Consider the following 24457-nt stretch of genomic DNA (forward strand, 5'->3'; position numbering starts at 1 on the left):
AGAACAGGATGCCTGCCTCTATTTAACAGTTTATGATGAGTGGGTTGTTGTTGTTTTTACTGTCACTTCATTAGCAGTGTATCTATATAATCAGCAATGTTAATTTGCATAAGCAATATATATTTCATATTAGACTTTTGTATATGTTCACAGCTAAAGCCAAACCATGGCCAAAGAAGATGCCAACTTTATCTGTAACAGTACATATTGGGCTTAAAAAACCCAGTTTATTACAACATATGTCTAAGTCTTTTCATTACTTTTACATCATACAATTTTTTTCACTCTTCTCCTCCAACTCATTCACTGGATTTCTAGCTTCTTTAAAATGGCCTAGAGAATGGCAGGATGACAATATTTGTATGGAACACTAACCAGGCACTTTTTGTTTCTAAACTATAGCAAATAAATTCTCTGTAATTATTTGTTTTTCATTAGGTCATCATGTAGTCTAGGTACAATTTGTTGTTGTTTTTTAATTAAGATGAAGTTCTAATACGTTCTGCTAGAATGCCAGAATTCACAATTTACTATTTGCTACTCAATCTCAATTAGATCTGCAGAACTACCCCTTCAAATATATAACATGGACAAGGGCCTTCTACAAATCCATTAAGCTTCAGAGGAACTTTGGAACTAAATCAGGAGATGTGTCATGCATTGCTTCCTTTCCACAGGAAGTATTTACTGAAATCCTACACTGTCAAAGGTCACTGTCAAACAAACAATTCATTCTTTGCTTTCAGCTGCATAGGCCTGCTGCAGCCAAAAATAATTTTAAGGTCAAGTAACACAATCTTGATTTTGATCCATTTGCCAAATAACTCCCATAACCCTAGCTAATATTCAGTCAAAAATACTTAACAAGAGATGTATTCCAAGAAAAGCTAATATCAGAGAACTGTGTGTCCTTAACAAGGGTTGTAGTAGAGTATCCTGGCTTTGGAAAATGTTATATTTAAAACTTAATCTTCCAAAGGTAACAATATAAAACAGACAAACTGGAGCTGTAAAAAAGGAGCTAGTCAATAAAAATAAAGTGGTGCTATGTTTCATATAACTACAGCACAATATCCCCCATCACATCACTGAAGCAGAACAGTTGGATATTAACCTTTAAATAGCTGGAAAGAATTACACCACCAAGCACCAACCCCCACAGTATTTAAAATGGTAATATTCCTAATACTAGTTTTATACTTGAAAAAGTATCTGCAGAAGAGATAAATCTGATTGTTACTTAAGTAACTTGTTGAATGACAAGTAAAAGCATACATTCTGCTTTTAATACAATTATCTATTAATAATCTCAGTCTCTTTACTGTATCATTCCACCATAAACAAACTGTTCCTTCTCTTCTCTTCCATACTACCTAGATCATGAAATATTGCATAACACAACTGCAATAAATCAAAGAGTTTGTGAGCCACCTTCTTGCTAAGATTCATGGACCTTTGTCAACATTTATTTCATCCTTTTAGAAGTATTGTCTATTAAGATCTTCAATATGGCTGGAGTGGCTGGGCAAAAAGTAAAGCAACTTTGAACATTTATTTATTGTTTATTTATTGTTAGAATCTTATTCATCTTCTTTCCAGCTATAAATACCACCTATTTTACCGAGAGAATTTCAGAAGTCTACACTTGTTACTCTCCCTCGCTATATATTACATATACACACTGCACAAATTCAAGTAACACTTTTGACATGGAGCACTGGAAGGTTTCGTCAGCAAGCAGCATGATACTATTTAAAAAAAAATTAGTACAATGAAGTCCTACTAGTGACTGTTTATATATAGACAGTGGATTAATCTCCACTATGCATTTCACAAAATCACACCTGCGCTGTCTACAATATATCTCAATATTTGTAGTAAGGAAAGCAAAAGCTTTCTATATCCAGGATAAACTGTCTTTCAAAGCTAATATGCTTAACCTGCAGTTTCAATCACACTGGGAAAAGATTGGGCAATTAATTGTCACCAACAGGAACAACAAGGTTATAACTAATGTACAGTAAAATGTGCTCTCAAGATTATTGCCCACCACTCCATACCTTTTTTCATCCGATTGCCACCATTCCATACCATTTTTCATCTGATTGCTATAGGATTAATTTAGTGTTTTGCATTCACTTATATAGCAAATGAAAGTGGTATGAATTTGTCATATGCTTCACAGGTTATACCCAGGAATGCCCAAGCCACAAGATATGAAGAACTGATTTTGATTAACATCAAAACAATTGAAAAACATTCCTAACTAATTTTAGATACATAAGGCCATGGTTCTGTTGTTGTTTCTACTGTTACTATTTCAAGAGATAGCTACTGGAGAAAAAGGTTACAGGGAAATAATTCCTCCAGACTCATAATAATTTTGAAGGCAAGAATTTACTCACGACTGGTGAACTCAGAGCTTTAAAAAGATCTGATTAGCAACAGCTATTCTTGTTCTAATGCCCAGCCAGAGCCCAAGTATATGACTGAAGAATTCAAAAAATGACCAGAAAAACTTACCAAAGCAGACAAAGCCTTCCTCTGTTCCTTCTTCCATTCATGCTACAAATCCCTCAATGACTAGCTCTTGGACTGGCACAACATTTGCTGCACTGAGATAGTGTTTACTAACAGCCTCCACATAAATAGAGATTTATTTCAGGTTACGTGCACTTATATTACAGCATAAAACTTTCACTATAGGCAATTACCAAATGTAGCCTCTTACCAGATTGAAAACAATTAAACTATCATTGTAAAATCTGCAGATTTTAAAGTTTGACCATGTGACAACCAAATCTATAACAAGTACAAGATAGAGGCAATATAGGTGTGTTCTCCTTTTCCTTATACCCACCACAATATTGCAAACTTCTCCATTTTACCCAAGGAATGCAACATTGTTTAAGAGACACCCACCAACACAACAATTCATAATCCTCTCCCTTTTGAAACTAACTCATATGCACGCCTTTATTCCTTTCCCCATATTCTATTACAATAGAGCATTTGAACAGTCACATTACCCAACAGCTGACAGGTCATTCCCCATTATCAGTGCCATAATACACCTGAATTGCCCTGCCACATCTCATGCTATATTCGGAGAGCAATTCTAAGACGTAATCTCTCACAGGCTTAGGGATCCTAGGAATCCTCCCCCGCTATCTCTCCATGGCAACAGTAGCTACAGTAGAGACGGTCCACCTCTTACGCAAGCGAAAGGAATATGAAACACTGCCAAGAGGCCACAAATGCCAGCAGTCAAAACATTACCCTCACCCCTCCCTATTTAATTGTTGCCTTAAAGAAACAGCAGTCTATTTCTTTTTGTTTTCTTCGGAAATGCACACACAAATCTGCATTTGAGCAGAAGGAAGAAAGCATACCAAAAGATACTTGCAAATTAGGGCTGTAAGCACTTTCAAAGTAAATAAACCACGTAAAGAGGAAGAACTCTCCTCCCAAAACGCTTCCAGAAATATACTTCCCATCCTGAAAGAAACACTTGGGTACCAGGCGCTTCAAATCAAATATGTTGTACCCTTTATGTGTGATTATAATATTAATACAATCTACTATAGTGTGTTAAAAGATTTCAAAGCACAAAACCAGAAACTGCATTTATATTTTAACTTGACAGAACAACACCTACTGAATTATTATTTCACTCCAGATGTTGTTGGTCTCCAGCTCCCATCAGCCCCAGTGTGTCCACTGGTCAGGGAGTGGTAGAGAACATCTGGAGAGCAACAGATTTGGAAAGGTTGAACTTGCAGACATCAGATGTTCTCACAAGAATTTGCCTAAAATAGAATGTGGAGTGAGAGGGAAGTCCCAATTCACATTGTAATTTACCTACAAAAGATAGTCTGTTCATTCTCACCTGATGAAAATAAACTGCTCTCATCTGGCCACTCATTATCTGACCATACTTTTCCCTATTAGTCATGAGTATTTCGTTTATTTACCACTTTCATTTTTGTGAGGGTGGAGTTGAAGCAAGGCAGTGAAGCAGAAAGGAACAAAACTGGAAAAAGAGAAGACAAAGTTGTCCAGTGTACAAGATCCTATATTCCCATACTTAAGTTGAAATTCTGGGAGTAAGCCCTATTGACATACTTCTGAATAGACATCAATAGGGCTGTGGGTGCTAACCCAACAAACTGCCATGGTACTGACCCACAATAAAGGCCCTGAGGGACGCGGGTGGCGCTGTGGTCTCAACCACTGAGCCTAGGGCTTGCCGATCGGAAGGTTGGTGGTTCGAATCCCTGCGATGGGGTGAGCTCCTGTTGCTTGGTCCCAGCTCCTGCCAACCTAGCAGTTAGAAATCACATCAAAGTGCAAGTAGATAAATAGGTACCGCTCCAGCGGGAAGGTAAACAGTGTTTCCATGCGCTGCTCTGGTTTCGCCAGAAGCGGCTTAGTCATGTTGGCCACATGACCTGGAAGCTATACGCCAGTAAAGCAAGATGAGCACCACAACCCCCGAGTCGTCTGCGACTTGCCCTAATGGTCAGGGATCCCTTTACCTTTAAGAAATACCTTATATGGCAGAAGTGGGGAAGTGCCGCCTCATCAGCACTAACTGGGCCCACCATGTCTCACAATTCAGTTCACAAGACAGTTTTTGACAGGCCACAGGTGCACAAATAGAAACTAAAATTTGAAGAAAACTCATGAAGGTGTTATGCATGTGGAATTGCTTGAATGTGATTTAAATTCATGTGGCCACATGATGCAAGGAGCCTTAAAAATGAAATATTTTTATGGCTTCGGTGCCAGTACTTTCAATATGCTGATGACACTCAGCAATCTCTCTGTGTGTCATCTGATTAACAAATTACATGAAGCTTAATCTAAGATCCTATTCACATTTCCAAGGGCTGATCTATATTATAGTTTACCGCAGAACAGGATGAACATTCCTGGTTCCTCAATAATTGAATTAGTTTCGACTGCAATGGTATGCACTTCCTTGGAGTAAAACCCACTGAATATTTCTAAGTAAACTTGCATAGTCATGAGGTGGCAGTATACCTGAGAAGACATGGCCTGGCCAAACAACTGATTTGGAGAAGAATGTACAGTAATTGGAAGCATGTACACCATAGGTTCAGGTGAGGTCAGACTCAAAAGTCAGCTCTTTGTTCAGAAGTATTTAGCTCCTAAATGCAGTTTCCAGCAGCTGGAAAGATATTAGGATGTCGTGGAAGAAAAGTTTGCATACACCAAACCACAGGCAGACACAACATGAATTAAGCAGGTCAACTATGGCAAGCTGCATTCTACCACAAGTAAGTACATAAATATATATAAAAGAAAAACGCTTGGCTTTCAATCTGCATCCATCTCCCAAACTACATGGATACACAAGCATGCCAAATTTTAACAGAAACCTAGAACACCACAGCAAGTTATGTTTTCCTCCATAAGTGAAAGTACAGTTTTGACACTTTCAAGACAATCCTCAACACACACACATATGTCAACACACACAGAATTTCCTAGAATCCTAGAACTGTAGCATTGGAAGGGACCCTGAGGATCATCTAGTCCTACCCCCTGCAATGCAGGAATATGTAGCTGTGCCAAATGGGGATTAAATCTGCAACTTTGGCATTATCAGCGCCATGCTCTAACCAACCGAGCTTGTATGTTTAACCTAAGCATTAGGGTTTTCTTCTTCAGTTAAGAAAAATAGTTATGACTGCTGTTACTCTTCAAGTTCACATTATTTCACTTCAATACGCCATTTCTTCTGAATTCACCTCTTTCATATTCTGCAGTAAATGCTTAAGCCTCAGTTCTGGGACAATTAAGTTCTTTGATCACTGCCCTCAGTTTAAACACTAAACAGAGGCTTTAAACAAACACCCATCTTTATACACGACTCTCACAGAGATAAGGTTAACACCATTTTAATATCACAAAGGAAGTTAAAGGAATAATTTCCTAACCTGTGCTCCATTTACCCACCTAAACACTTGTTCCTTTTAACTCTGCCAGCTGTTATAATAACACTGTGCTGCATTTCCCCAGTTAGTGGAAAAATATAAAGAAAGCAGACGGGTATTGCAGTGTGGTTCCTGACCAGGAATTGCAACCCTGTGCTATGCTGGATACCAGATTCTCACTCCCTATCTGGCTCTCCTGCTTCAACTGTGCAGCACTTCTACATTTACTCAACCAAGGAGTTGCAAGCCACTACTATGATAGCTTTGGCAATGGGTCTTTCCTTAAAATCTGAACTTGGAGGGATTAAAAAGTCAAAAAGGCTGAAGTGAAAGAATACAACCCCCATAGTACTTCAAACAACACATAAACAAAAGGGCAAGCAGGTACAGTTTACCATAGTATCTGTCAGGTCTGACATAGTATACAGATATCCACAGTATCATCTATTATTATTGCTTTGTTGAAGTCTATCTTAATGAATATTATTGTAAGGTGGAGAAATCCCATTTAGAATATTTTTTCATTGTATTGACAACTTCATGTATTGACACTGACAAGTTTTATCATCACTAAAGTTTATCACCTTATTATCGAAGATTTCAAAGCTCTCACCCACTTCTGAACATAAACTGAAAAGAGTTATGCGCTTCTGTTCAGATGAATGGTCAAATCCATTAACACACTATTTACATTATCATTTATCCCAAACAGAAAGGAAGGTCATTCAACAGGGCCTAATCCTAACAGGCCAGGAACAGATGGTGCCCTCAGAACAGGAAGGCAAAAAAATCCAAACTTCTGTTGCTTCATATTCAGAGCAAAGTTTACTCATGCTGATAGAGTCTGCATACCCTTAACTATATGGGTTGGTAGCCTGCTAAAAAATAAAAAGAAATCAATGTTGGTGTTTTTACTCTACTCCCTTTATTACAAATATTAATGTATTACTGATAAAACCTGCTTTGTTTTATTCTGCTTCTGTTGACAATTCTTGCATTTATTTGTAATAATGTTCTACTTGCAGGCTTTAAAATATTTAATATATAAAGCTTTTATAAAGTTATTTTGAGGCCATGAAACATTGTCTACTCCACACAAAGAACTAAAAGGTTTTGTGATGCAGAATCAGCAAATAAGGCATCTTTTACTGGACCAACATTTGTTTGTTTGAAAAAAATCAGCATAGATACACAGAATTAAATGAACAATTTTAAAGTATGAAAATATACACATTCAGTCTTGCAACTTTTTTGTGCTAGGAAGAATGTTCATTCTGCCTGATGAAGAGTTCTACCCAAAGATCTTTAAATAGTTGGTTGGCCCAAAGCACGATCATTCATACAAATCATGAAGTAAATTAGGTAGAAGGAAGCAAAAAGCAGACCAGGAGGACTGCACATTCAATAGAAGCATATTTATTAAATTAGATTACATATGTTGCCAATGCAAGTCCAAGATTCATAGCAGTTGTAGGAGGTGATGCTTTCATGAATACATAATAGGTTCTAGTCAGTGTATTGCGTTTTTGGATCACAATTCTATGCATTGCTTAATTGAAAGTAAATCCCACAGGAGTTCAATGATGCTGAATCCCAATTTTAATTATAAAGTTCAATGAGATTTACTCCCAGGTAAATGAGACTAAACACTACTGCAATCAGTGGAATTTACTTTGAGTAGACATGCATAGGATAGCACTATCTAAGATAAAATATAGGTATGTCTATAAATTTTAGCATCCCAACAACTCTACATTTTAAAGTAAGTTTTGCCTTGGGCATATACACCTACTTAGCCAAGTCACTCCATACCAAGAGGAACTGTATAATTTTGCTAAATTTCCTTCTCAATTGTTTCCAGCAGCCTTGAAACCATATACTTTTGGTCTTTACATAACTTCTGAGAAGGAAAACAAATTTATCTTTCCTCGCTATAGCATATGATGATTCATTACAATATTACTTTGTCAAAACAGCTGTTTGGTGAAAATGCCTTCCGGTGAATTTTTGCGTTATCTGCCAATATCTTAACCATACTGGAGGTGCTCTTGTAATCTCTTGCCCAAAAGATGGTGTTAAATTTTCTGCCAATGGAGAGCTAGTATGTGGAAACATCAATTTGTCACAAACAAATTGTGGATAAAGAAGAGGAAGCTGTTACAATAGAGATGAATGAGCCAGTCCAGCAGACTTTGACTTTAGGGTTCTTGAACTTCTTCACCATAGCCACACAGCTGTGTCCTAAAATAACCCATAGTTTTCTGCAGATGTCCCAACAGTTGCTGAATATAAGATAGTCATGGGACATTAGAACTATTATTTGGCTCCCAAGATTGAAGCTCAAGAAGATTCTTAAGAATTTGATGGAAAGAAGCAAGGTTTATGAAAGATGAGCCTAGGCTGGAAGCCTGTGCCCCATTCAATCTTGGTGCATGGAATTATCACATATTGGGCCCAATTTTTGATAGTCCCATGTAAATACTGTTTCCGCCTGTTATGCAAATCCTTTCTAAAACAGTCTCTCCCTGCCCCCCACAACCCGTATCTTTTAGACCTTGCTTTTATAACTAAACTTTTACCCCAGAACAGCTGTACAACATTTAAGGAGTCAAGTCAATTGCTTGACAGTGAGGCTGCTGTTGACTTCTAAGAATAATAGTCATAGAATCATAGAACTGCAGAATTGGAAGGGACCCTGAGGATCATCTAGTCCAATCCCCTGCAATGCAGGAATATGCAACTGTCCCATACCGGGATCCAACCTGCAAACTTGGCATTAACAGCACCATGTTCTAACCAACTGAGCTACCCAAGCTAGGAGATATTGCATTTTAGCTATTTCCTTGAAACAGAAGCCCTCAAAAAACAAAAACTTGTTAATAAAGAATATTCAGTTTGTTATTTTTTTTAAAAAACTAATCACAACCTGGTACAAAAGACAAAGTCATACCCAGAAACATCCTTTCAATCTAATATAGACACACTTAGCACTACCAGGAGCAGTTGAAGCTTTAAGATACTGTTCGCTGCTATGAAAGATTTCATGCCTGCAGTACCTAACATTCTATGATTCACAATGACATTAACATTAGGGCTCCCTCAGACTTTCCTTTGAATTAGATGCTGTCAGCATCAGGCATTCCAGAAATCAATGGCTGTAACCACATTTGCAACAAGGAGCTCAACTTCAATGCGTGTATATATATATATATATATATATATATATATAATTACTGAGTACTGTTTTCCCTTTCCCCTCCTACTCTTTACGAAAATAAAAAAGATGGTGCTCCTACTAGTATTTATTTGCAATATTTTAATGCCATTTCTACAGGTAAATCTGTCAAGGCAGTTTAAAAACTAAAAACATAAAACCACTTTATACAGTGGCAGGATAGCACTGCAGTTGGTGTCCAAGGCAATCCCTTCCCTCCAACATAATGATAGGCTTTTCTAAAGGTCAAAAGTAAATAAAAACCTGTCCGGTCAGTTAAGATCTCTACTATACCAACAGTACATAGCAGTGGGGTGCATGAGGGGTCTTTTGAGGGGGGTGAACCTTACCCCCCCCCCGCATCCTAGCTCCCACTGGAGTATCACTCACCCTCTTTAAAAATCAGATCCCACCCTCTACCCACTTCTCTGCCTTACATATAAAAAGGGCAGACTGGTGAACAACCAACCATGTCCACCCCAGAGTCAAATGGAATTTCAGACCCAGCTATAAGACATTTAAATTATTCAGACACAAAATACTTAAGTGTTTGAAAATTCTGGTCCACCGGCTATTAAACATCCCCAAACAGAAATACAGTATACAGAAAGAAAGAATTTGGATTCTTACATTTGTTTTCCATAGTATGGATCCAAGAACAATAATCAGAAGCTGCATGCTTAACACACTAAGCAAGTCTCTTTAAAGAATATATTACATATTTTAAATATTTCATTCTGCATTGGCCATCTTTCCTTCAATCAATACACAGAACTTCCCAAATATTTTAATCGCACCAAGCCTAGCCAATTCTTGGAACATTTGATTTGCTAGCAGCCTATTTTCTTCTAAGTATAACTTTCTACTTGAAAAAAGAACTGTTCCATGCAATAAATCTTAAAATTGACACAGAACTGAACACAACAGCACTGAGCGCAACATTTTCCACAAGCTATACAAATACTTGCTTCTCAAGGCATAAGGCTGGAGACTGTTTCGCAAATTTGGTGACAAAACAAGTTATTGCTTTGCAATGCCCACAGTACTAAGAAATACACTGTAGGTGTGATTGTCTACAATTTTGCCTTTGAAATGAGGCAAGTTACTGCTTCTAGCGTTCCTCAGTCTTTAAGTTAGTTTATATTTCCAGTGTAGTCCACATAGTTGAACAGGTTCCCCATTACTCTTCTGCATCTGGGCTGCCAGAGTTTCAGGTGCTACAAGAGAACACAGTCATGCTACTAAAAACAGCTTTCGGTTTTCACCAACCAGCAGATGTATATGTCTGTGTGACATTATATTTTAATTGGCTGGAAGAAATGCTGCCATAAGTACTGCTCCACTACTTCATCTGGTTGACTAGTAAACACTAGTCTAATTGTGTGCTTTTGTCCTTTCGTCCAAATTTCTTGAAAACGAAAGCAGTGATGGGAAGAGGTCTATTAAATTAAGATTCCAGTAAAGCTCAAGGTACTCCTCCCACTAACTACAGAAATTAGTATGAGTAGCTTCTACCAAATACCCTCAGGCTAAAAGAACAGGAGAAATCAGTGAAACAAGCCTTGCTTTATAAAACAAGAAATACAAATGTAAGACACTCTCAAATTGCACCAAGGTGATAAATATCTAAGCAAGTGCTTTTCATAAATACCCAAGAGAAAGAGTTATCTGGTGTTTCACAGAAGCAACAGATAATGGAAATAAAGACTCTGCAAAGTGCTATGCCAAGCTCCTACAATGATGTAAAATGCAGGCTGATCCTTAAAAGCAGATACAAAACACAAGGAAGATTGGCAAAGGGCTAAAGCTCAGAGATAGAGCACATACATTATTTTCAAAAGATGTCAGGCTTGATTCCTGGCATTTCCAGGTAGGGCTGGGGAAGACCTCTATGAAACCCTGGAGAACAGCTGCTTGTAAGAAACAGTGAGCTAAAAGGACCATTGGTCAGACTTGCTCTAAGGCAGCTTCTATGTTCCTATGATAAGGTTACCAGATTTTTTTCAATGAATCCGGGGACACTTTTCAACTTCAGTAGGAATGATAGGATTTTGTCAGGGGACTGATTTGTAAATCCGGGGACTGTCCCCGGGAAACGGGGACATCTGGTAACCTTATGCTATGAAGCATATTCCAACAGTTTTGCAGATGACTGGTTTGACAGTTTGCAAGTTACACCCTATAAGGGTAGATCACAAAGGTTGATCAGTGACTTCAATGCTATTAAGAGCTGTCTTCCAGAAAGCACATACTAAGTTGAAAAAGTTCACACTCTCAATTTGCATGCATCATAACCACATTGGATATTACATTCATTTTTGTTTGTTTCAAAACATCTGAGTGATGCCGATTTTTCCTCTGCCCTACTTGATTTAGGAATTGTGCTACGGCCTGACTCGCACTGTTTTGCCAACAACCTTTTACTCAAGGTGTTACAAGAGTTACCTACATTTAGATACAAGTCATAATGACATAAACCTTTTGGGTGAATTTATACAGAACTAAATTTGATGATATGTGGCAAAGATACAATATGGAAGCAGCCATTTGCATGGAATGCTTCAAGTCCGACTGTACACAGTAATGTGATGAAATCACAGTCCATATCAATAATAATAATAATAATAATAATAATTACAATAATAATAATATTTTATTATTTATACCCCACTGATTTGGCTGGGATAAACCAGGAGATGACAAGCTGGAGTCTTGCCAGACACCTACAATGTGGCAATGGATTCAGATGAATGGATACCGAAAAAAATCTTATGGTGGCTTCACTATCACTACTGCTTGTCTCTCATTTCTTGACCACCAGTAATCCTGGCCCTAGCCTACAGCTTCCCAGAATGTTGGTGCTTAGTTGCCTCAGGAATCAGCTTTGTTCATATTTCTAGCGTTGAGTTTGGTAAAAATACTGCAGCAGTATGAAGAAAGAAATAGTCTGCTAAGACTGCTGATCGAAAGGATAAAATAAAATAAAATTCAGTACCCATGGCTAACAAAGCCATTCTAAGTACAGGTTTCATGAGTGCCCAAGATGGAGCCAAAAAGAACAGTAGCATATCCTAGCTCATACTCTTACTAACTGAACTTGGGGAAGGATTTGGAAGGAAGAAAAATCTGAAAAGAAGCGACCTGCTTTGTCAACTTGTAAAATGCTTGTTTTCAGATCAAGCTACTACACCGTATAAGGGGGGAAAGTCTGCTCAGGCTCCCAAGAGAGACTTTGCACTTTCCAAATAAAATTAGGTAAAAACTCAGTATTATAGCTCCACATACAGAGTAAATTCAGTACAGTGGTACCTCGGGTTACAGACGTTTCAGGTTACAAACGTTTCAGGTTACAGACTCCGCTAACCCAGAAATAGTACCTCGGGTTAAGAACTTTGCTTCAGGATGAGAACAGAACTCGCGCGGTGGCGGCACAGCAGCAACAGGAGGCTCCTTTAGCTAAAGTGGTGTCTCAGGTTAAGAACAGTTTCAGGTTAAGAACGGACCTCCAAAACGAATTAAGTTCTTAACCCAAGGTACCACTGTATATAACAACAGAAATGGAAAATTTGTGCCATTGTGGAAGTATGCAGAAGCAACCTAATATATTTCTATACCCATTTTGGACATCTGCATGCTGCCCCATAATGTTAATTTATCTGAGTGACTTACAAAAAACAATAAATGGTGTGTGTGCAAGCGTGTGTGTGAGAGAGTGTGCTTTGCAAGAGCTTCCAAGGACAGTTTTTAAGGTTCCAGGAAACTAAACAGTCCCAAAGGGTTCGGTTCAATAAAGGATCTGTGCAATCCATGAGCTTGCCTAACCAAGCTCTGACAAGTTTCCTGATCTAACAGAGCTAAAGCTTAAGCAGCGTCCTTTTCCATAACTCCCTCTCCCAGATCACCCAACCTTCCTACAATTGCATGGACTTGTAGCCAGACACACAAAGAGTCTATAAAGTACTCTGCCTAAATCATGGTTAAGTGAGGTTGAAAACTTGTCCAAGCTTGGTCAGAGCAGTTAAAAAAATCACAGTTTTTCTTGGCTCTTATGGGACTGTTCAAGGACTACAGAGTTCCCAGGTGTCTTTAGAAAATCAATTTTGGGGGGCTTTTGCTCACATGTTCAGAAACTGGACAGGTGTCATGGGGGGATGTTTTTCAACATCAAAACCTAAAATTAAAAACCAAATACAGTTTTGTCTTAGCTCTACTACACAGGATGCAGGCTGGACCTTTCAGTTGCCCAAGGCAGTGATGAAAAATCAGAAGAACTAGGTTAGGCATTAAAGATAGCATTTCTGTAATTCTCCCAAGGCAGCTATGAACAAAGCATGCAAATGAAGTCAGAATCTTTTCAAACACTTTCAAACTGCTCAGCCTTTAAGCAATTAAAGGAAACTATAGAGGCAAGCAACAGCTCTATAAAACCACAAATACACTCATCCTTGATGTGCTTTCTTTGCAGTTCTATTCAGAATCCCATGAGGTGCTGATCTGTCTAAAGTCACCTAGTTATGAAAAACTGCCCACATGAGAACATTTTCAGCTATGCTATCAAAAGAGAGAGACCATCAATTCACAACAAATACATTTTTAAAAAATGGACACAAAATAGATTTATCTAATAAAACCCTAGAGAATGCACTTCTGAAAGTAATTTCCCCTATAAAGTAATCTTAAAAAAAAACCACTAACATGCTTTCCCTTATTTTCTGCCTTTTTTCCAGCATGGCAAAGGGTGGTATCATTGGTCATGCTTTCCTATATTCTGGTACTGTATCTGACCTCCACACTTGATTACCATGGGACTGCAGTTGAAGACTGCCTAGAATCTACAGATGCATTTTGTACTACCTGAGATTGGATTGGCTGTTGGGAACATATATTTAACTTATGCTTAAATAGCTCCACAAGCTCGTTTCAAAGCACTACTGTTTACCCTTAAAGTCCCTAAGCGGCTTGGGATCTACCGTATTTTTCACCCTATAGGACGCACTTTTCCCCCTCCAAAAATGAAGGGGAAATGTGTGTGCGTCCTATGGGGCGAACGCAGGCTTTCACTGAAGCCTGGAGAGCGAGAGGGGTCGGTGCGCACCGACCCCTCTCGCTCTCCAGGCTTCAGGAGAGCCCCAGCGCCAGCCCCACAAGGTTGGGGGACAGAGGGAGGCGGAACGCCGCCATACCGCTGTCTCCCGAAGTGGTTTGGAGGCTGACGGCGGGGAGACCCCGCCGCCAGCCCCGCAAGCTCCGGGGACAGCTGGGAGACGCAGCGCGTCTTCCCGCTGTCCCCGGACCTGATCTGAAGGCGGGCGGCGGGGAGAAGAGCGCTTCTCCCCGCTGCCTGCTCCGCAAGCTCTGGGGACAGCTGGGAGGCGCAGCGCGTCTCCCCGCTGTCCCTGGACCTGATCTCAAGGCGGGCGGCGGGGAGAAGAGCGCTTCTCCCCGCTGCCTGCCCCGCAAGCTCCGGGGACAGCTGGGAGGCGCAGTGCGTCTCCCAGCTGTCCCCGGACCTGATCTCAAGGCGGGTGGCGGGGAGAAGAGCGCTTCTCCCCGCTGCCTGCCCCGCAAGCTCCGGGGACAGCTGGGAGGCGCAGCACGTCTTCCCGCTGTCCCCGGACCTGGTCTGAAGGCGGACTGCGGGGAGAAGAACGCTTCTCCCCGCTGCCGGCCCCACAAGCGCCTGGGGGGGAAATAAAATTTTTTTTCTTTATTTCCCCCCCAAAAAACTTGATGCGTCCTAGGGGCCGGTGCGTCCTATGGGGCGAAAAATACGGTAGGTACCTAAAGGACTGTCTGCTTCTACATCAAGCTGGAGAGGTCCTTCTCTGGGTGCCCTTGTGATCAGGGAGAAAGCCTCTTCGGCTGTGTCATCCCATTTGTGGAACTCTCCCTGGGGAACATCACTCAACACCTACTTTGATGTCTTTTCAGGGCCAGGTACAGATTTTTTTATTTATCTTCCCTGGGCTTTATCACCCAAGGAGTTTATCACTTGGTTCTTTTTACACTACACTTTTGTTTTGTTTTATTGCATTTCTATTATTACTTTGTAAACTACCCTGGACATTTTAAAAATAATAATGGTACAGAAGTCCAATAGGTAAACTTTTGAACCAGAAGACTAAATAGAGCCATACATACAGACATGTAGGCAAACATGAATAGATTGTGGAGAGCTGCTGTGGAACAATGAAATAAATAGGAAAGGATCAGTGTATATTATGGTCATGCTATTCACACAGCAGTTAAGGTAGTGAAGGAATGGTGGCCTGTCAGATGTTTTTGGACAACAACTCCAGTTATTCCTGACCACTAACTATGCTCACTGGGGCTGATGGGAATCCAACAACATCTGGAAGACTGCCACAGGATCCTCATCTATGGGGTAGGGAGCAATTCACCACTGTGAGCAACACTGCCTAAGAAACAGCCAATGAAGAGAATATAATATTATTATGGGAACCCTCACACCCATCCTACATTGCTAGCGTATGTAGCAGTTCATGAATGTACCTTCTAATAAAATGTTCATACCTACAACAATATAAAAACCCCAGAGTACTGTACTCTCCATAAAATCGCAGAAAGTACTCTCCAATAAATCCTCAATACATCTACCATATAATTCCCCTAGATCAGGGATAGCTAACCTGTGTCCCTCCAGGTGTTATGGACTCCAACTTCCATCAGCCCCAGTCAACATCACCAATGGACAGGAATGATGGGAGTTGTAGTCCAACAACATCAGCAGAGCCAAAGGTTAGTCACCCAAGCCATAGATCATGGCTGGAGTATAAATATTTAAATTCTCCAGGTCTCTCCAGATTTTATCTTCCTAGTCTTGTGGGATCTGGAAACCTACTGATGGAAGGAAGAACTGCTACAGCATTGCTTTGTAAGACCAGCATAGTGTCAAAGTGGTTGGCAGATTTTTATCTCCCTAAATAAGGCACAAAAAGGCACACGTGGACCCAAATCTCAGGCTAGGAGGCAAAGAGAAAAGAGAAATCTTGGGAAACCCATCAGCTGGTATGTAAGGGGTCACAACATTGGGAAAAATGCAAAGAGCAAAGTTAAATGAGATTTTCTCCTCCCTTCCCCTCATTCCTCTCTGTTTGCTTTGCTACAAAGTTGCTGTTGCATAAGCTTCTGCAGAAAAGGTCAGGGAAGTTCCACTACTTCAGCTACGAATCATATTCTACAAGGAAGAAAACTGTAATGACTGTGCTTATATGGCAGGCGAAGTTCACCATTTAGAAAGCAGTACTTAAATGAGTCTTGAGAGAGAGAAAACCCAACTAGCATCTCAAAACACGTCAAACAAGTAACATATTAAGGAGAAAACCAAATTGGTCAACTCTTGAGATTCTGGCCCACAACATCTGGCACCACACTGGCTACTCCTGCCCTGAATTTTTGCATATTCCTTCTATCCCTTTGATTTTTAGTATTTGCTGTTTATCAGCATAGTTTTAAACGTGTTCTGGGAACCCACACTTCATTTATAATGGAACAGAATCAACTATTTGATTCAAGAGGAACTAGATGTTTAGAGACAAAATTTGGATAATTTCTCAAAAATGCCAAGAGTCTTTCATTTAGAAAAGGCCCTCCCCCACCTTGCCATCCTAAACTGTCTTTGTTACTATTGCCAATGCTGAGTTTCTAAAGCCTGAGGGAAGGAACACTGATTAGTTATAGTACTGGCTCAAGAGACACATTTGCAGCAGTGTTTACTAGAAACGCAGGATTCAAATTAACATGCAGGTACAAGTCCATGACTGTATCTAGCTGCCTGTTTCTTAAACTGTGAGGTGAGCCTCCCTAAGGACGTATGAGTAGTTGCTAAGCAAAGAAAGAGAATGAGGTAGAAAAAGGAAGAGAATGTGAGAAGCAGATTCCAGAAAATATATAGGGGTGGAGAATAACTGAAATAGATTCTCTGCTAAAAGAACATAATTAGGGGTATAAGGAACTGCATTGCACAGTAGTCTTTCCTCCCCATCAGAATATGCAACTGACTGCCATTGACTGTTCATGATCTCCAGCTCTCCCATCAACTACTGCCTGATTCTTTTCAATGGCAAATTATGGGAACTGAACTTGGGGCCCTCATCATGCTCCATGTCCTTTGCAACTGGTCTAGTTGCCATGGGGGGGGGGGGAGGACGGCAACACTTTTATTATTTTGATAAGCATGAACTAATACACAATTCACATAAGTGACACATTGTTAATAACACATTTTTAACAGAAAATGTTAATACATGTTTAATTTGGTGCTTACAATAAAAATATTGCTACCATACTACAGTATTTAAAACACTCTACTCTTCATTGTTAAACACCTTAAACACCACAATAGATATTGTCTATCCTTAACATATACTTAGAGGCTTCAAAACATACACATTTCAGTAATCCTTGAGTGTCAGCCAGGCGCAAAAAAATGGCACCCAAAGTTTTTGAGGTGCTCGCAAATGGAGAAACTTTAGGAGCAAAATGCGCCTGGTGCCCTGCTAGTTTCTAACCCTGAATGGGGACTAGGATCCTTGCAGGGCAAGCTAGTTAAGAGGTTCAGCCCATGTTAAGACCTGCTGAGATGAATAATACATTTCTTTCCATGGGGAGTCCTTGTTTCAGGGTCCCCTTGATTGAGCGGTCATGTCTTGCTGAATGAAGATGTCTCCTGGCTATCTGAGTCTCTGTGCATTTGCTGGAGTAGCCCCAGTTGTCCCCACAACTAATCTTAAAACCCTTAGCAAGCCCCACAGTAGGCAAAAGATTCCTGCACTGCAGGGAGTTGGACTAGATGACCACTGTGGTCCCTTCCAATTCTATGATTCTATGGTTCAATGGTCCTGATTCTGACCTTTAAATGGAATACACATCAGAGATGTCAGCACTATTTAAATTAGCCCTGACTAGATTTCTATTTTTTGTACTGATGCCCACATTTAGCACCATGAAACTGCCAGTTATGTATACTGGCTATGTATACAAAAAAGGCTTAAGCAAACAAGGCAAAAGAAAAGAAAAAGAAAAAGCATCCTTCATCTCAATGAAGTAAAAGTCAAGAATTTGTTTTGTATCGTTTTGCTATTTGGGTTAAATTCTTTACTTGTGTTGTATCTTATATTTTATTCTGTGAACCATCCTGAGATCTTTTGATGAAGGGCAGTATGATTGATAGATAGACAGATACATACATACATACATACATACATACATACAAACATACACACACACACACTCACACACACACACACACACACTCACTATGTTTTCTCAAGAATTGAGAGATGGCCCTACGGAATCCCATGGCCAATCACAGCTTTCCCACAAGTTGGGGGGTCAAATCTGCAAAGAAAGATTTAAATAGCAACACATGACATTTCCCCTACGTGTGTATGCCAGGGTGTGGGAGAACATCAGCACAGGGACCTATACAAGCACTTTACACAAGCCTATTTTGCACTCTAGAACTTCGTTTGCACTCAGACACAATGACCCAATTAAAAAATGAATTGGCAGACACAGACAATCTAATATGAAATCTAACCCCTTCCTATGGAAATTATAGAATTCTCCATACAGTAATCTTTAGGCCCAGTGCTGCCCTTAAGCTATAGTGTACCTAGGAATATTGCATATATATTTTTTAAAGAACAAACTAGAGAGAAGCTCCATAATCAATTCTGGTTGTTGGAGGTGGGATGATTCTGACAGAGACTGCAACTGGGAAGGGTTAACCCTCCCCTCCCCAGTTAAAGGATAGCAACTATCTGGGGTGCAACACCTTTCCCACATAGCATTTAGGAATGAAAGCTTTATTGCTATGGGGGGGGGGCACAGAGAAGCAGCAAGGAGGGGAGGCTGTGGGACCAGACTGGCAAGCCCCACAGGCTGCATTCAGGCCACTGAAAACCCATCCCTCCCTTAGAAGCTGCTTAAGCAGCAACGCAGCAAACATATGTTTGTTCTGCTGCTGCTAAAAATCATAGCAGCAGACTGTGAGACTGTTGCCCAGAGTTGTTTACAGATAGTTAACCTTTCCTGGAATGACATACATTAGGATATTGCGGATCTACAGTCTGGAACAAACATCATCCTAATGCAAAAGCATATTCTTTCCTCAACTGCAGACAGGCCTTTAAGTGGCACCTCTCCCTTGTGTTCTTTTCAAGGGCTTCCTCTTCATTCCTCTCCTTTCTGAGAAGGTACAAAACAAAAAGCAAGTGTTTGTAGGGTTTTAGATAGCACAGACTTCTTTTGCTCTACCACATTAACACTGGAACTGAAACACTGATTATTTCGGCTTTCCCATTTTGGAATGAGGGCTTTCATTTGCTCCCTACTTTTCTATCCTATATTCCCAATTCAAAACAGGACCACTGTGCTATACTTCTCCAAGCCACCCAACGCAGAGAGTGTCTACTAGTACAAAGTTTTCCTTGAATATTCGGGGTGATCTCAAAATATACATACTTATTGACTCTCTTCAAGAAAATGACTGTTAGAAAGGAACTTGAGGTGCTTTCTTCGAGCCTCAATGAGGCTTTTGGACTCTTGATTTTCCAAGTTTTCATTAAAAAAAACCCCATAAACTATTATTGGTCAGGAAGTTACTTGGGAAATTTAAATTTATTCTCCGAATGTACTTTTTCCAATTCTCAGGGAAAGTGTTACTCATTATTTCTCCAGCTTCACTACCAACAAAGCCTTTACGATTCTCATGAGGCATGAACTGCAAAAAGAAACCACCTTGTTAAAATTTTGCAAATGCTTTTTAACTCTTTCCCCAGTGTTCTTGATTAATAAAACCACTGACTGTTTAATATTATACCTCGTTTCATAACAAAATTTCAGTGGAAAACAGAAGGTCTTTGAGACAAATTGTACGCAGCTTTGGGAGATATACAGCTTATGCAACAAATCCACAAAGAGTCATAGGGCTAGCCTGCATGACTTCAAGCTACCAATCTATTATCGGGGGCACAAGTCCTACAGTGACCACCACGCTTTGCAAAACTGACTCTATACATCATACAAGACACAGGCAGAGATTTTGGGAGATCAACAGCATTACAGGCACAACTGCTTTGACACAACACCTGTAGGGGGGAAAAGATCCTCTCATTTATATAAAATTTTGTTACAGAACCTAAAAGCCTTGAATATTTATTGTGGCATGAAATTTCATAGACTACAGCATCTCTCTAGTTTACAAAAGCTTATGCAATTTTTTTTTTTTTAAAGAGTATTTAGGATGTCAAAATGCTAAGTTGTTTTTGCTGCAAAAGACGAATACAGAAACCCATCTGAAACTCATTTTACAAGTTATTTAGCATTGGAGTTCTGCTAATAAATATTCTCTACCCACTAACTACCGTATTTTTCGCTTTATAAGACGCACTTTTCCCCTCCTAAAAAGTAAGGGGAAACGTGTGTGCGTCTTATGGAGCGAATGCAGGCTGCACAGATTTCGCTGAAGCCAGGAAAGCAAGAGGGATCAATCCCTCTTGCTCTCCTGGCTTCAGGGATAGCCGCTGAAGCCAGGAGAGGCACTTCGCTGGAGAGGCGCTGCACAGCTTTCCCTCAGTGAAGCAGGAGAAATGGAAGGGGCTCCGCTTCTCCTACCGCTTCGCTGAAGGGGCACTGCACACAGAGGGAGAGCTGCGCAGCGCCTCTTCAGCGAAGCAGGAGGAGAAACGGAGCCCCTTCCGTTTCTCCTCCTGCTTTGCTGGAGAGGCACTGAGCAGAGAGGGAGATAATATTTTTTTTCTTGTTCCCCACCTCTAAAACTAGGTGCGTCTTATGGTCGGGTGCATCTTATAGAGCAAAAAATACCTATGAGACTAGCAGCCCCTCCTAAAAGCTGGACCACTGGCCCATTTAAATGTTTCACAGTCCCAGTTGGCCTTGGCATTGTCTTTTGGAGGAAAAGGGATATAGAAATTTAGAAGTTTAGATATAGAAATTTTAAAGGAATGAAGATCTTCAAATCACATGAAGAGTTAACATTAAAGTATCCAGTCCAGGACAACTTGCATAAGCATGGATGTGAGGTAGTGGCTAGGAGCATGAATGATGACTAGAAATACTCATCTTGTGTCTCTGCTCAAACATGCATCCATCAGTGATCTCAGGGAAGCCACTACGCCTCTCAGCTGCAGCACTCCAGGATGACAACGCTGTTATACACGTCAGCAACGTGTTTAACACTCCAGTGATGCCCATGAAGTGCTTGGAGCTCTTGGTAAAATGAATTATACAACCTGTATTTTTTTAAAAACCTGTTCCTGTTTTAGCCCTGCATCTCAGCTCTTTCCTTCCCATTGAGGTGCTATTATTCATTCATAGTGGTGAAAGAGACACCCAGTTCTTCCCAGCCCTTATGTTGCCTCTTCACACACATTCTTCTGGGTCCTGAGATCTGGCCTGAAAAGGCTCTATGAAAACAGTACACACATGTCAATATCTGAAATAAAAATATTGATCCTAACAGGACTAAATATTTCCCTCCAGACTGAAGCACAGATTTTGCAATAGAGCCTAGACCTGATCCATTGCAAGCACAGATGGGGTTGCATCAAGATGTTCTACAGTATGTTCACTCCAAAACTGAAATATGTTTATACTGGAATCAGACTGCCAAAAAGAGCCTCCCTAGCTTTAATATTAAACAACAATATTTTAAAAAGCCCTTGTCTATATAGGCTGCCAGTATACATATATATATATTTCCCCATGTCATGACATTTTTTCAGCTTTTGCAATATACATGTTCTCTTTTAGCTGAGTGTTAACGATGCTAAATAAACGTTAATTTATAGAGGCGAGACTGGCCAAGTAACATGACCAAAAAACCCTGGTATACTGTACTGATCAAATAACGGCCCACTGGCACACCTAATCCTTCGGACGATTTTTGCAACGCACTCCACAGTCCTTCCTTTGGTACACAGTGAAGAGTTCAGCCAGTCCAGGATCAGTATTTTTAGTCTAGGCAGCACCATGCCCACAAAAAGGGGCAGCCTTTTATTTTGTTCGGGGAATAGCACTACCCAGATTACAAGTGGGGCAGCAATCCCTCCTGCTGCTCTTAGTATGGACAGTGCTTCTACCAAACAAAATATGCACTGTAGAGACTTGCACATCATTTCCAGCCTGCCGGACACTAATCACAATGCCACAGATGCTTCTGGGCCACTGCAAATGCTTCCACTCAACCCCAAAGCAGGAAGCACACTGCTTCTCAGAGATGGGAGTACAGTCCCATGCAAAATGACAACACTGCTACCCTGTTCTCTGCCAAAAGGCGCTGAGGAGAACACCAGCACCACCAGCAGGCATCCTGAACAGATTGGCCTTTGTGTATCCAGCCTCCCAGGCCGTAGGTGTACTGTATTAAACTTATAATAACTATACCGGAGAGGTTTGTGCTACAGTGAAATTAAATTCTGAACGACTGCAATGAATTATTCACCAATAATGGGCATATTCACCAACAAATGCATATTATCAATGTTCTGGTGGAAACATAGAATTGTAGGATCTGGAAGGGACGCTGAGGGTCATCTAGTCCAACCCCTTGCAATGCAGGAATCGCAAACCTCAGATGGAGGAGAGTCCACCAGCTCCCGAGAGAGTCTGTTCCAACAGCTCTTACTATCTTAAAGTTCTTCCTGATGTTTAGTCAGAATCTCCTTTCTTGTAACTTGAAGCCCTTGGTTTAGGTCCTACCCTTCAGAACAAGAGAAAACAAGCTTGCTCCATCGCCCATGTGACAGGCCTTGAGATATTTGAAGATGCCAATCATATCTCATCTGTTTCTTCTTTCCCAGGTTAAACATACCCAACTCCCTCAACTGTTCCTGGTAAGGCTTGGTTTCCAGACCCTTGATAATATTTGTTACCCTCTTCTGCACACATTCCAGCTTGTCAATATCCTTCTTACATTGTGGTGCCCAGAACTGGACACAGTATTCCAGCTATGGTTTGACCAAGGCAGAATAGAGCAGGACTATGACTTCCCTTTATTGGGAACACTATATTTCTGTTGATGCAGCCTAGAACAGCATTCACTTTTTCGCTGCAGCATCACACTGCTGACTAAAGTGAAGCTTGAGGCCTACTAAGACCCCTAGATCCTTTTCACATGTACTTGTGGCAAGCCAGTTGTCCCCTATCTTATATTTGTGCACCAGCTTCTTCCTAAGTGTAGAACCTTACATTTGTGCCTACTGAAATTCATTTCATTACTTTGAGCCCAATTCTCTCTCTCTTTTAAAATAAGATTTTATTAAAGCTCTATCAGAATACAATAGGATAAAAAAATCTAATCTAAAGGACTTTTTTATTTATATACTTGATTTAGGGGGGCACCTGCCACCACCATTCCAACTACGCCCATGCATCCTTCTCTAAGTGCTCACAGACTGACTGGTAAATTATCTGTTCTAAGACCTTTCCTGGTATTGATGTCAAGTTCACCAGTTGGTAGTCACCTAGGTCTTCTTTTTTACCCTCTTTGAAGATGCCTCCAGTGTGCAGAGATCTCACTCGCTCTCTAAAAATTCTCAAAGACTGTAGACAGAGGCTCTGAGATTACTTCTGAAAGCTCCTTTAGTACCGTTGGGTGCAGCTCATCAGGCCCTGGAGGTCTGAATTTACTGAAAGTAGCTAGGTGTTCCCTTACCACCTCTCTTCTCCTATCTTTGGCTGCAGCTCCCTCCTTGCCTCGGTTATTCTGTTATCAGCAGGTTGGGCATTGCTTTCCTTTGGCCAAAGACAGAGTCAGTGTAGGTGTTGAGCAAAGATACCACCAAAGAAGGTAGAATTTTAACAGTTTCTCTTAGCTTCTTTCTCAGCAGCCCAAATAGTTACCATTAAATAAATAAATGCAAATCAGTACATACCTATCAAAATGCATACATACAAAAGGACATGACTGGGTTTTTTTAATGCAGATATTGTAACAACACATGCTAAAGTGAGGACTAACTGAAGATAGGATAACTTCCTAATTCCTGAATGACTAAAGCAGCAGGAATTCTCACTTTTACTCTATTTGGTTGGTTGTTAAGTTGCTTTGGGTTGCCCTGGGCAAAAAAAAAAAAAAAAAAGCAGCTGACAAATTTAATCAATCCATCAATCAATTAATAAAATATTTGCATTCTGTCAGATGCAAATAGCATGCAGTAAAAGAGGCAGTCTACTACCTACATGAGGGATACGGGTGGCGCTGTGGATTAAGCCACAGAGCCTAGGACTTGCT

General features: G+C 40.3%; 1 protein-coding gene across 6 annotated transcripts in view; it reads right to left on the bottom strand.

Moving 5' to 3' along the window:
- The window catches only part of HIVEP1 (HIVEP zinc finger 1), an 86263-nt gene that overhangs the window by 48287 nt on the left and 13519 nt on the right, over positions 1–24457 (bottom strand). Inside the window, exon 1 of one of the 6 annotated variants that reach the window (XM_081014578.1) lies at positions 2524–3158. The exons of the other annotated variants lie outside the window; for them this stretch is intronic. Within the exon in view, the coding sequence (XP_080870704.1) occupies positions 2524–2560 (37 nt within the window). The 5' untranslated portion in view covers positions 2561–3158. Of the gene's footprint in view, positions 1–2523; positions 3159–24457 lie in introns of those variants that run through there. 6 annotated transcript variants of the gene reach the window in all.

This window comes from Podarcis pityusensis, assembly GCF_964106645.2.
Source record: "Podarcis pityusensis genome assembly, chromosome: 7".
NCBI classification, from domain to species: Eukaryota; Metazoa; Chordata; class Lepidosauria; order Squamata; family Lacertidae; genus Podarcis; species Podarcis pityusensis.